At 39.6% G+C, this 13,006-nt stretch overlaps 1 protein-coding gene across 2 annotated transcripts in view; it reads right to left on the bottom strand.

Moving 5' to 3' along the window:
- XYLB (xylulokinase) overlaps positions 1–13,006 on the bottom strand; it is a 124,763-nt gene that overhangs the window by 106,270 nt on the left and 5,487 nt on the right. For both annotated transcript variants that reach the window (XR_010910205.1, XM_060782619.2), the window contains exons 2-7: positions 12,090–12,172; positions 10,885–10,954; positions 5,054–5,134; positions 3,963–4,049; positions 3,024–3,152; positions 840–905 (exon numbers count right to left, since the gene is read on the bottom strand). Coding sequence is in view for 1 of the 2 variants with exons in the window: in XM_060782619.2 (XP_060638602.2) it covers positions 840–905; positions 3,024–3,152; positions 3,963–4,049; positions 5,054–5,134; positions 10,885–10,954; positions 12,090–12,172 (516 nt within the window). In the remaining variant the exon portion in view is untranslated. The remainder of the gene's footprint in view (positions 1–839; positions 906–3,023; positions 3,153–3,962; positions 4,050–5,053; positions 5,135–10,884; positions 10,955–12,089; positions 12,173–13,006) is intronic.

Genomic DNA, 13,006 nt, shown 5'->3' with positions numbered 1-13,006 from the left:
CCCACAGCCAAGTTTTTACCATCCTTTTAAAGGACAGGAGTGAGGGGGCCAACCTGATCTCACCAGGAAAGGAATTCCATAGCCGGGGCGCAATCACCAAGAAGGCCCTGCCACCAATCGTGCCTGTAACAATGGCAGGACGGAAAGCAGGGCCTCCCCGGAGGATTTTAATCTCCGTGATGGTTCATCGGGGGAGATGCGTTCAGACAGGTAATTTGGGCCGGGGCCGTTTAAGGCTTTATAGGCCAAAGCTAGCACTTCGAATTGTGCCCATTAGCAAACTGGCAGCCAGTGGAACTGGAGTAACATGGGAGTTGTATGCTCCCTGTATGCTGCCCCAACTATTAACCTGGCTGCCTCTCGTTGGACTATTTGAAGCTTCCGAGCAGTCTTCAAAGGCAACCCCATGTATAGTGTATTGCAGTAGTCTATCCTAGATGTAACGACAGTGTGGACCACTGTGGCCAAGTCTGACTTCCCAAAGTATGGGCGCAGCTGGTGCACAAGTTTTAATTGTACAAACGCTCCCCTGGCCACCTCTGCAACCTGGGATTCCAGGCTCAGTGATGAATCCAGGAGAACTCCCAAGCTATGAACCTGTGCCTTTAAGGGGAGTGTCACCCCATCCAGCACAGGTTGTGAACCTATACCCTGTTGGGCCTTGCGACTGACCAGGGGGATCTCTGTCCTCATTTATAAGTCTGGAAATTTTAGTCAAAAATCAACCCAAAATCAACCCAAAAAACTGCATCAGCTTTTGCAAGTTTATCTTACAAAACATCAAAAGAAAACAAAAAAATACTTGTAATTTCCAAGAAGTGAACAGAAAATTAGCCAACCTCGGTTTGTGCATAGGCTTCGGGGCTCAGGCTGTAAATCTTTGCTATCTGGTTTCCTGTAAAACGCTGAGAAAAGACAGGCCAGTGCTTAGGAACACAAAATGTAAATGGAGTCAATAATCATTAACTCAACTGTAATGAGTTTAGGACGTTGCACTTCGGGTATTTAATTTATCTCATGCACGATGGAAGTTGTTATTTGGTTGCAGCAGGCACTGACTTAACCGACTGTAATACATTGGTGCATTATACGAATCTTCCTCTCTGTTTGGGGAGGGAAATGCAAAAGAGTATTCCTTGCCACCATTTATACTGCAGAAATGAGAGATAAAGAGAGTGGGCAGTTCTACTCACTAAGGCAGAACCCCGACATGATAAAGGGACTAATGTACATTTCCAATAGATGGAAGTAACCTTCTTTTGACAATTCAGCAAGGAGAGCTATCACTTCCACATTACCTTTTTAATCTAGAATTGCCATTATTTACTCCCCATTTAAGGAAAATCCCGAATACGGATCTTATCAGAAGTTAATTGCATTTAGAACAGGCTTTTTTTTGATGTGCCAGCAGCATTACTGAAAAATAGCCTCTCTGACGGTCCCTTTTCTCTTATTGGGGAATTGCTTCTTTCATATCATCTTTTTCTTCTCTTTCTGAATTGCATTTTCTTAAAAATGTGACTTTGCTATTTTTTTAAAGTAGAAAAGTGGTAGGAAAATCAACCATGAAAACGATACAAGACAGGAAGGGATGTCACCATTGGCCTGAATAGGATGATGCTGCCAAAGTGACACAACACACTGGATTAAAGCTGCAGGAGATATTTATTAAACCAAACAAGCTTCTGTGTACAAAACAAGTACTCTATATACTCGAGTATAAGCCAAGTTTTTCAGCCCTTTTTTTAGGCTGAAAAACCCCCTTCAGCTTATACACGAGTCAAAGTTATTTCTTATTTTACTCTGTTGTTATTATTATTACATTTATTATTTTACTCTTTTATTATTATTACATTTATTATTTCACTCTATCATTATTACATTTATTGTTTTACTCTGTTATTATTACATTTATTATTTTTCTCTATTATTACATTATTTTACTCTATTATTAATATTACATTTATTATTTTCCTTTATTATTGTTGTTATTATTACATGTATTATTATATGCACAATGGAGGACCTTCTTATAGTAACACCAGAGGCACTCCGAGTGGCCAGCTACTAGTCAAAGGACATTTAATCAACTACCAAGCTTGCAAACTTTGAGTTTTGTTTGTTTGTTTGTTAAAAATGCAATACAACTGTTTGGTTTGCTCCCGACACAACAAATAAATAAATTACATGTATTATTTTACTCTATTATTACTGTTATTATATTTCCTTTATTCTACTCTATTATTATTATTATTGTTACATTTATTATTTCAGAAAGATCTGAAAACTTGGCTCTTCCGATGTGCCTTTGGAGAGTGACCCTACATCCCATTTCTGTCTGTTCCATCTACAGTGTTGTCCTCATGATGCACTTTCCCCCGTCCTTAATGAAGGTCCATTCTCACTGTTTGTCCTTTCTGGACTCCTCCCTCACAAATACACTTTTTACTCCTATCTCATCCAGGGTTTTATCATTTTGTCTTGTGCATTTGGCCCGCCCATTGTGTTTGACTTGTTATTATGTTGTTTGCACAGTTTATTTTATCTTGTTTATTTATTTATTTTATTGTGTTGTAATTTTTTGTTGCTTTTTTGCTGTATTTTATTTTCGGGCTTAGCCTCATGTTAGCCACTCGAGTCTCCTCTGGGGAGATGGAGGTGGGGTATAAATAAAGTTTTTATTATTATTATTATTATTATTATTATTATTATTTTACTCTATTATTCTTGGAAGGATACGTAAGCACATTTGCATTGAAAAAGGTTAGGATAATGGTTTAATCAGAGCTGAACAGTCTTATCTTAAATTACAGTTTTATGTAAATATTCAGAAATATTTAACTTACTAATGTGTCAATTAATTTTACTGGTATCTATTTTTATTTTGAAATTTACCAGTAGCTGCTGCATTTCCCACCCTCGACTTATACTCGAGTCAATAAGTTTTCCTAGGTTTTTGTGGTAGAATTAGGTGCCTCGGCTTATAAAGCAAAACTAGGCATTCCTCCTTGAGCAGCTCTTACCTCATACGCCCGGGAACCAGTGATGTCCGCAAGTTTCTGAGCCCCTCCAACAGCTTTTTCTAGAGAGCGGCATTGGGCTGTTGTACTAGAATCCATCCAGACAGGACTGTTACTCACAGAGAAGCAGGACTAAAGGGGCAGAAGTTGCACAAGGGGAGGCAAGAAATGAAAAGATATAAGAAAAGGAGTCAACCCCAGCTAGCCAGCTTGTTTAAGAAGAATTTCATATATCTATTGTCAATATGTAAACAAAAAAACAAGACTTTTTTCACATGGTAAAACTGTTGGAAATAGCAACCTTCTACAAGCCTCCTATACTAGTTATTTTTTATTTATATAATTCAGATTGCTTACTGTATTGTATATGTGTGTATTCGTATGCAGTTTTCCTTAACTCTATGTTGTAGGAGGGGCACCTGTTGAAACTCCTACCTTTTGCTCCCCTTTAACTGGCAGTGGTTTACACTGAAACTAAGCATGGCATTTCTCGAAAATATAAATGCAATAAACTGAAAATGGTAAAAAACAAAACAAAAGAACTGTCAAGTCACGAAGGCAGGCTGTGCCAATCCATGAAGAGTTTTGATATACAACAAAGCCAGATTTGTTTCACCATCCACCAGGATCATGAGGTTGAGGGGCAGAAAAAGAAGCCATCAGTCACCCACTCTTTTCTTTCTCAAGGATCAAGTAAATATGGAAAGTTAAACATTTGTGCTCAGAGAGAAAAAAAGAAAGCATCTTGTCTCTATTATTGTCTGTGTTTGCTTTTAGCTAAGGAAGAAAAATAGAAAGCATCCTTCAGGAGGCTTTTTCTCTAATGTCAACAAGCTGAAAAAGAAGCCGTTCCTAGTCCCTTATAAAGAAAGCGCACTCATTAGTGGCTCAGAGATCAAGACCAGGAATGAACTTCCGCCTACAGCTCCTTAAACAGGTTACCTGCAATGACTGGTGTAAAGGAACATCAGGTGATAGGTTTTGTAAAGCAGAGCTTGCACCTTGCTTCCAATAGATGCTTCCATGTTGCTGTCAAATGGAAATAATAGCAAATGAGTAAAACCAAAACAAAAATAAAATAAAATACAGATTCACGTGTGGACTTTCATTCTGTTTTGAAATACACACACAAATATCCATATGTATGTGTAGATTTAGATATAGATATGCCCCATATATTGCCAGGATCTCAGTATAACTCTCAAAACCATCCCCCCCCTTTCCCCCCCCCCCGGTTTTTAAATAATGTGTTTTATAGAAAATTTTGCAAATAAAAATTATATAATAAAAAAAATAGTTTCTTATGAATGGGATAAGAAAAGACTTTCCCCTCCCCTCAGTGTTCTTTCCTGTTTTCTGCTATGGTTATTTAGCAAGGCCTAACATCTAAAGAACCTCACAAAACACGGAAAGTGTGCCATTAACTTTCACAATCACCAATTAAAAATGCTGCTACTGATTGATGAAATAAAGTGTTACCAATTACCATGCCCTGGGTGGCTGAGCAATGAACAGAATAATTTAGAACAATCTGAAGGATAACCTCTCCTCCATAGAGTTTATTTTACTAATAACCTGGCTGTGTTTACTAATCATTAGAGATGGAAACATATGTTAACAAGTGCATGGAAATTCCTATTGCAATCTCACAAACCAAAACAAGTGAATGAGAGATTACTAAGAGTTTGGGGTCGGACTACGGCCCCTTCTACACTGCATACAATTGAAATTATGTGATTTGAATTGGTTGACAGTGTAGGCGCATATAATCCCGTTCAAAGCAGATAATGTGGATAACCTGCTTTGATAATCTGGATTATATGGCAGTATATTAGAAGCCTATATGGCTCCTTCTCACTTTGTGTAATCTCAAAACAGAATTATGTAACATGGCAAAGACTGCCAAAGTTATGAAAACTAAAAGGACCTAGTCAATGGCACTTGTAAAACTCTCATAGTTTAGTCAAATAGTAATTGTTATATAACGTTTATACAAGTCAGAAAACATGGATTTGTCCCTCTTTTTAACAAACCTGTCCAGCTCCAGATAAAGCTTTCACTTTGGAGAAATTAAATCCAGAAGACTTCATTTTTTCCAAGACCATGTCTAGGGCCTAGAGGAACAGACATGATCAAGAGTAAATAATAATAATAATAATAATAATAATAATAATAATAATTGCAGAGAAACAACTGGAAAAGCTGACACAATATGAGGATTTTAAAATTGAACTGCAAAGACTCTGGCACAAACCAGTAAAGGTGGTCCCAGTGGTGATTGGCACACTGGGTGCAGTGCCTAAAGACCTTGGCCTGTACTTAAACACAATCGCCGCTGACAAAATTACCATCTGCCAGTTGCAAAAGGCCACCTTACTGGGATCTGCATGCATTATTCGCCGATACATCACACAGTCCTAAACACTTGGGAAGTGTCTGACGTGTGTTCCAATACAACAGCCAGCAGAGTGTCTGCTGTGGACTCATCTTGTTGTGTTTCAAATAATAATAATAATAATAATAATAATAATAATAATCTTTTATTTGTATACTGCTCTGTTTCCTTGAGGCGATATAGGGCGGTTTCCAGCAAAGGTAAAGCAACTGCAATTACTGACACAAAACATACAAAGTAATCATTATAAAACATAGACACAATACTATATAACAGTCATACATATTTAAAATTTAAAGCCAGTTCAGTACTAATTTCCATCAGACAAGCTCGGTAACTGCTGCATTCTTCTTACACATCTCAAAATAGGCGCACACACACAAAACACTTGTTATCAGAAGTAAAACTCAAACAAAAACAAAAGATTTTGACAAGAAAGTTTCTCTACTAAGAGTAAGTTAAGTTACTAAACAAGAGTGCATTTAAAAACAGGAGTGTGGGAGTACATACAAGGAGTAAGCTTCGGGACCACAAACTTCACAACTTAAAATGCTGCCCAATTAAATAAATCTTAGTGATACAAATTTTTGTCAATTGTTCCAAGCCAGTGGTACAACTCCCGTATTTAGCCCAGCTAGGCACCTTCTCCAATTTTGCCCCACCTAGAGCTTGTACAACCAAAATTTTTGAGATTGGCTCTGAGCAAGTACCAAAATGCATCTCCAATGCCATTCTGCGACTGGAAACAGGCTTCATGAAAGTGGAGGCCAAAGTGTGGGTGGTCATACTGAACTACTGTCTCAGAATATCCTGCTATCTTCCTGGTCTTGCCCCACTAACCATGAAGGATGACTTTCAGTCCGTATGGAAACAGGCAGTAGCAATGAAAATCTCATCACTGGGCTTCTCTCCAGGGTTGCTACTCAGTATGGAATACGATCAAGCCAAAGTACTCATCAAACAACGTATCTCAGACAGAGAGTACCAACTGGATCTAGGGTACACCCCAACCTTTATTGTCAACTAAGCAAGCAGATATCTTGCCTCCCCTATGGCATACTTAACCAATCTAGAGGTTCCTAATCATCGGAGGGCCTTCACCCTGGCTCGATGTCATGCCCTTCCATCAGCTTTACTCGAGGGCTGATACCGGAAGATCCCCTACCCAGTTAGACTCTGCCTCTGTGACTTGGGTCAAATGGAAACAACTGAGTATATGCTCCTCCAGTGTCTGTTCTACAGGGACATTTGATTCAGACTCATCCTGCCTTTGCTACATAATTATCAGGACCGTTTTACTCCAACCTGCTGATCTCAGATACCAAATTCGGGCCTTAGCACAGCTGGTAAATCACCAGCAATGATAAGATCTACCAACACAAAGATTGCCAGTTCGAATCCTCAGATCGGCATGAGCTCCCAACTGTCAGCCCATCTTACTGCTTACCTAAGCAGTTCGAAAACAGCTTGAGCTTTAAGTAGAGAAATTAGGTACCGCTAAAACAAGCGGGGGGGGGGGGGGGGAGATATACGACACCATAAAAACATCAGAAAATGCCCAGTGACCAAAAGGAAGGAGGAAATCCTGATGACTCTTTGTCATAGAGGATGGAATGACAGCACTCCCCTGTGGCTGGATTCGAGCACAACCTCCAAGGTGCTAAAAAGTTGGATGACAACACAACATACCTCCTTTCTGTTCTGTCTGTCTTTGTCCTATCTATCCAAAATGACATTGAATGTTTGTCGTGTATGTGTATTGTGATCCGCCTTAAGCCCCTTTGGGGAGATAGGGCGGAATATAAATAAAGTGTTATTATTATTATTATTATTATTAACTCAGTTATAACCTATAATGCTGCTAAATGTTGTGCCGACTGATGACTGGTTCCAAAAGTTAGCAATCTAACTGTCAGCTAACTGAAATGTAATCTGTGCTCCCCACCCCCAGTCCCTAGACTTATGCCCTGAATTCTCCTACCTCTACATCAATCTCCCTCCCTCTCCATCTCTTTCAAGTCCCTTCCCTTCTCAAAATAGTTTTTTGTGCTTTAGCCTTCAACATATCTCTGTTTTCTAGCGTTTTTGGATTTCAGTGTACAATGCTTTTATGAGACTGCATCCCCCTCTCCTTATGCTGGTCTATGACCGTAATAAAGATTTTTGATTTTGATTCGTCATTTGTTCAATTAAATTTTAATAACAGTGAAAAGAAGAATTTGCAAGCAAAAACAACACCAGAACCAGCAAGTTTGTCCAATAGTTGTCCAATAGTCCGGGCAGAAGAAATAGAGCAACTAGGACTGGAAGACCACCGATTTCCCATTCCTGTCTCAAAGAAGTGTTCACAGGCCGGAGAAAATGCTTCTTACATTGTGGCAATTATGATTCACAGCAGATGAAAAATAAATGTTTCAGATTATAGAGATTTATTCCTGTGGCCGTTGTGCAGCCAACACATTTAATCAATAAGACTAACCACTTAATTAAACAATGCAGTCTTAGTTACAACTGAGCTGCATATAATATTAGCCAAAGGGCTTCTGACTCGCAAGGTTTTGGAGGAGGGATGACAACTTTGCAATAGAGGAAAAGGCAGCAAAAGTAAGGTCTAGTACCATTGTCCTCCACTGTCATTTCTTCCTCCTGCCAGCTGCCCCCATACTCATAACCAGCAGCAACTAAGGCCCCTTCTATACAGCCGTATGTAATTCATATTGAACAGAATTATATGGCAGTGTGGACCCAGTTCAAAGCAGATATTGTGGATTTTCTGCCTTGATATTCTGGGTTCTATGGCTGTGAGATTTTCAGGTACAAATGTAGGTCCAAAACTCTGAAGGTCAAAAAGCAGTCTATCAAGAAAACATGAGTAAATAAGGAAATTTTGATCTTTCACATTTCTTTTCCAAGTAAAGCATGATGGAGAAGAATCATTCTCAAAACTAATTAAACATAAATGTTGGGTGGCAGGCAGGTCCTTGTATTTAAAAAAATCTTTGCAGAGAAGTTTTCCAAGCGTGTTTTCCAACAAGAGGTCACGTAATATACAGAAACATAGCTATCCCCACATCGCAAACATTTCCGCACTCCTTTTCACAATAGAGCCAACTACTAATTCAAATTTCCATTCCATGAAACAATCATAATTAAGTAAAGGCTCCCTGTGCATACCAGAACCTTTGTGGCCCATTGGACCAAGCCTGAGGCCCCTTCCAAATTTTCTGCTTTGAACTGGAATATATGGCAATGTGGACTCAGATAACCCAGTTCAAAGCAGATATTGTGCAATGTTCTACCGTGATTTTTCTAGGTTATATGGCTGTGTGGAAGGGCCCTAAGTTCCAAGAGGAGGAGGGGGAGGAGGGGGAGGAGGAGGAGGGGGAGGACAGACTACAAGCAGAGGCATAACACTGTTGCTCAGATGATTAATTGGAACTTGTGCCACAAATACCATCTGTCTGCGACAAAGAACTGTGAAAAGTTACAGAAAATGGACACATCAAACTACTCTGGGACTTCTGAATTCAGACTGACTGAGTTTTGGAGCACAATACTCCTGACCTCACAATCGTGCTGAAAAACCAAGTATGGATTGTCGATGTTGCAATCCCAGGTGACAGCAGGATTGAAGAGAAACAAATGGAAAAGCTGACACTATATGAGGATTTAAAGATTGAACTGCAAAGACTCTGGCACAAGCCAGTAAAGGTGGTCCCAGTGGTGATCGGCACACTGGGTGCAGTGCTTAGAGACCTTGGCCTGCACTTAAACACAATCGGCACTGACAAGAATACCATCTGCCAGCTGCAAAAGACCACCTTACTGGGATCTGCATGCATTATTCGCTGATAAATCACTCCGTCCTAGACACTTGGGAAGTGTCCGACATGTAATCCGATACAACAACCAGCAGAGTGATCTTGTTTGCTGTGTACTAATCTTGTTGAGTTTCAAATAATAATAATACTAACAATAATAATAATAGTTCGACTTGTGGTTTTGTGATTCAAAATCCAGCATATATATTTCGTTTGCTGTGTCATACTGTGTTTTTGTGTCAGTAAAATAATAATAATAATAATAATAATAATAATAATAATAATTCTTTATTTACATTCCATCCTCTCTCCCCAGGGGACTCTAAGGCTTACATGCTGCAGCACAACCATCAAGACTATGGCATTCGAAGCCAAGATGCCTTGAAATGTATCTGCATCCTGGCACATAACAACCCTATACATTGCCCACCCAAGCCTTGAAGCAAGTGCACCCAACAGGGAAAGCAGCCATGCTCACATCTGTGCAATTTTACTTTGCAGATTGGCACAGCACATGGTCAACGTGCAACCATCTGCGGGACTAAACAAACAGCCAATGTGAAAATAACAAAACAGATTTGTCCCAGCATAATTTGAGAGCATGGGAGTGAATTTACACTCTAATTTATTACACAAAAGGAACATGTTTCAGCAGCTGAAAACTATTCTCCTTTTCAGGTGTTTTTATTTGTGCTCGCATTTTAGAAAGGACCCTCACCATAATATAAGGAACCCTACCATTTGTTTACAATAGTTTCATATAGCTTCTAATTTTTCGGTAGAGTAAAATTCCTATTATTCCATAATATTTTTAAAACTAGGCAAAGCAACCATCCTAATCAGACTTTGAGATCTATTTTGGAATGGGCATCCATAGGACTAGGAACAATCAAAAGTGTTTCCTCTCCCATTTGGTCCTATTTTCAACTAAATGTGTTTAGGACAGAGTTTAAGAACTAAAATTACGACCCATAAAAAGCCTCGCTGTTGAGAAGTGGAGCCAAACTGCTTTCTCTTTCTCAGAAAACAAAGCAGCAGAAACAGTGCTTGCTATTTTAACATTTGGAAAGGCGGATACAGCTTTGATTGGGACTAAGTGGTGTTTTTAATGCCAAAGCTCAGCTGAATCCCAAACATTTTTCAATTAATTCATCTATTATTGCAAACAGAGAAACGCAATGCAACTGCTTTTTCAAAAAAGTTGCCCAAAAAAACCCATGATGCAGAAAATTGCAGTGTCAAAAAAAACCCTCCTTAACAGCATTCAAACAGAAATAGAAAACAAGCAATTTATAAATGGCCTGGCAAATATAATGGTGTCTTGTATAACCCAAATTTTAATAATGCTGAGCTAAGAGGCTGAGTCATCTAATGGCCTTGATAGAGCTAAGCAGTAGGTTTTTGAAACAAGAGAGAAAGTCAGGTATGAAAGGTCGTAAAATAGCTTCTGACTTGCTGGCACAGAAGGGCCTCTCAAGCAATAATCTAAGGCCAAGTCTTAGGCAAATACCTAATCTTATGCAAAGCAGCAAACACTACATATTCAAAAGAACAAACACATGGAGATAGAGCACTGCAAATAGGATGAGATATTAACTGCATAGAAACTAAGCTTTCTTCCTGATCACTGAAAACTTTGGGAACTCACCTTGACCCACATTAATACAGGAGAAGTCACTGTCAGCCTGTCACTGTGGGCACAAACTCCACCTTGAGTGCTGCAAGAAAGGCAATATTTAATGAAATCAAATCTATTCCTTGGTTTCCAATGTGCGTTTTTATGAAAAACAAAATACTGCTGCATAACATTTTCTTGTAAGAAATCAGTTGGTAAGTGGACGAATTGACACCAAATTTGGAAAGCATATACCTAACAACCCAATATATGTCCTTCACTCAAAAAAATTTTGAGTTTGTCATTTGGGAGTTGTAGTTGCTGGGATTTATAGTTCACCTACAATCAAAGAGCATTCTGAACTCCACCAATTATGGAATTGAACCAAACGTAGCATACAGGACTCCCATGGCCAACAGAAAACACTTCGGTGGGCATTGACCTTGAGTTTGGGAGTTGTAGTTCACCTACATCCAGAGAGCACTGTGGACTCAAACAATGATGGATCTGGATCAAACTTTGCACGGATATTCCATATGCCCAAATATGAACACAGATGGTGTTTGGGGGAAATAGACCTTGGCATTTGGGAGTTGTAGTTACTGGGATTTATAGTTCACCTACAATCAAAGAGCATTCTGAACCCCACTAATGAGAGAATTGGGGCAAACAGGAGAAGCAGTTTTGTGACTCTTCAATAAAATCTATGTGTGCATCCACACTGTAGAATTAATGCTGTTTCAGACAGCTTTAAGTGCCATGGCTCAATGCTTGCTCTTCAGCATCCAAAAGATTGTTGTTGTTGTTCATTCGTTCAGTCGTCTCCGACTCTTCGTGACCTCATGGACCAGCCCACGCCAGAGCTCCCTGTCAGCCGTCACCACCCCCAACTCCTTCAAGGTCAGTCCTGTCACTTCAAGGATGCCATCCATCCATCTTGCCCTTGGTCGGCCCCTCTTCCTTTTGCCTTCCACTTTCCCCAGCATAATTGTCTTCTCTAGGCTTTGCTGTCTCCTCATGATGTGGCCAAAGTACTTCAGCTTTGTCTCTAGTCTCCTTCCCTCCAATGAGCAGTCGGGCTTTATTTCCTGGAGGATGGACTGGTTGGATCTTCTCGCAGTCCAAGGCACTCTCAGAACTTTCCTCCAACACCACAATCTAATCCAAAAGATTAAACAACCGAAAAGTCCTAATGTCAGAACTGTTACATTAAATACGCCCAAGTTAGAGAAACATACCCAAATTCTGGAAGATCTTTGTCGAAATTAACATTGTCCTCATGGATGACTCTCAGTTTTTCATCTACAGCAATTACTTTCAGCTGGAGAAAGAAGAAAATACATCATTAATTCTAAAACGGCAGGCCTCCTGTTTGGAAGAATAAATCATTTCTGCATGATCAATCACTGAAAATAGAAACGGGCTGAGATATTTTTTTTTCCTGCCTACAAAACCACATCGAGAAAGTGATGATCCCTGATTAGCGCTCCACTTCCCGGGTACAAATTAGAGCTACACTGAAGAGATAACTGAAGTCTCTGTGATGAGTTCAGAAAAAAAGGTTGTGCAATTTCGCATCAGTGCCCCCTGCCCACCCTCCTTCATTTCTCCATTTCCGTTATCGTTCCTTGCATACTGATTCTTGAAGGATTTTCTGTTAATTTCTGCTTGAAGGAAGGAAGGAAGAATACCGTCGAAATCCATCCATACTGTCCGCATTCGCTCCACTGAAAATCTGGGCAATGTGTAAGGATGAATGGCTCTAAAGCAGAACTATCAAAGCACAATGAACACTGGAATCATCCAGCCTGCTTCACCACATTAATTAAAAAGCAAACTAACAGTGAAAATCTCTGAGATAAAACTACGGGTTAGTAGCCAGCTGCATTAAATCACTACTGATCGGGAGGTCATGAGTTTGAAGCCAGCCTGGGACAGAGTGAGCTCCTGACCATTAATAATCTTGCTTGCCGTTGACCTATGCAGCCTGAAAGACAGTTGCATTTGTCAAGTAGGAAATATAAATATAATATAATAAATATAAAGGTGAGGTAAAGGTTTTCCCCTGACATTAAGTCCAGTCATGTCCAACTCTGGGGGTAGGTGCTCATCCCCATTTGTAATCCAAAAAGCCGGCGTTATTGTTGGGGTTCAG

Source organism: Anolis sagrei, chromosome 6, assembly GCF_037176765.1.
Source record: "Anolis sagrei isolate rAnoSag1 chromosome 6, rAnoSag1.mat, whole genome shotgun sequence".
Taxonomy (NCBI): domain Eukaryota; kingdom Metazoa; phylum Chordata; class Lepidosauria; order Squamata; family Dactyloidae; genus Anolis; species Anolis sagrei.
Note: the sequence above shows the minus strand (reverse complement) of the source record. Positions and strands in the feature narration are given on the sequence as shown.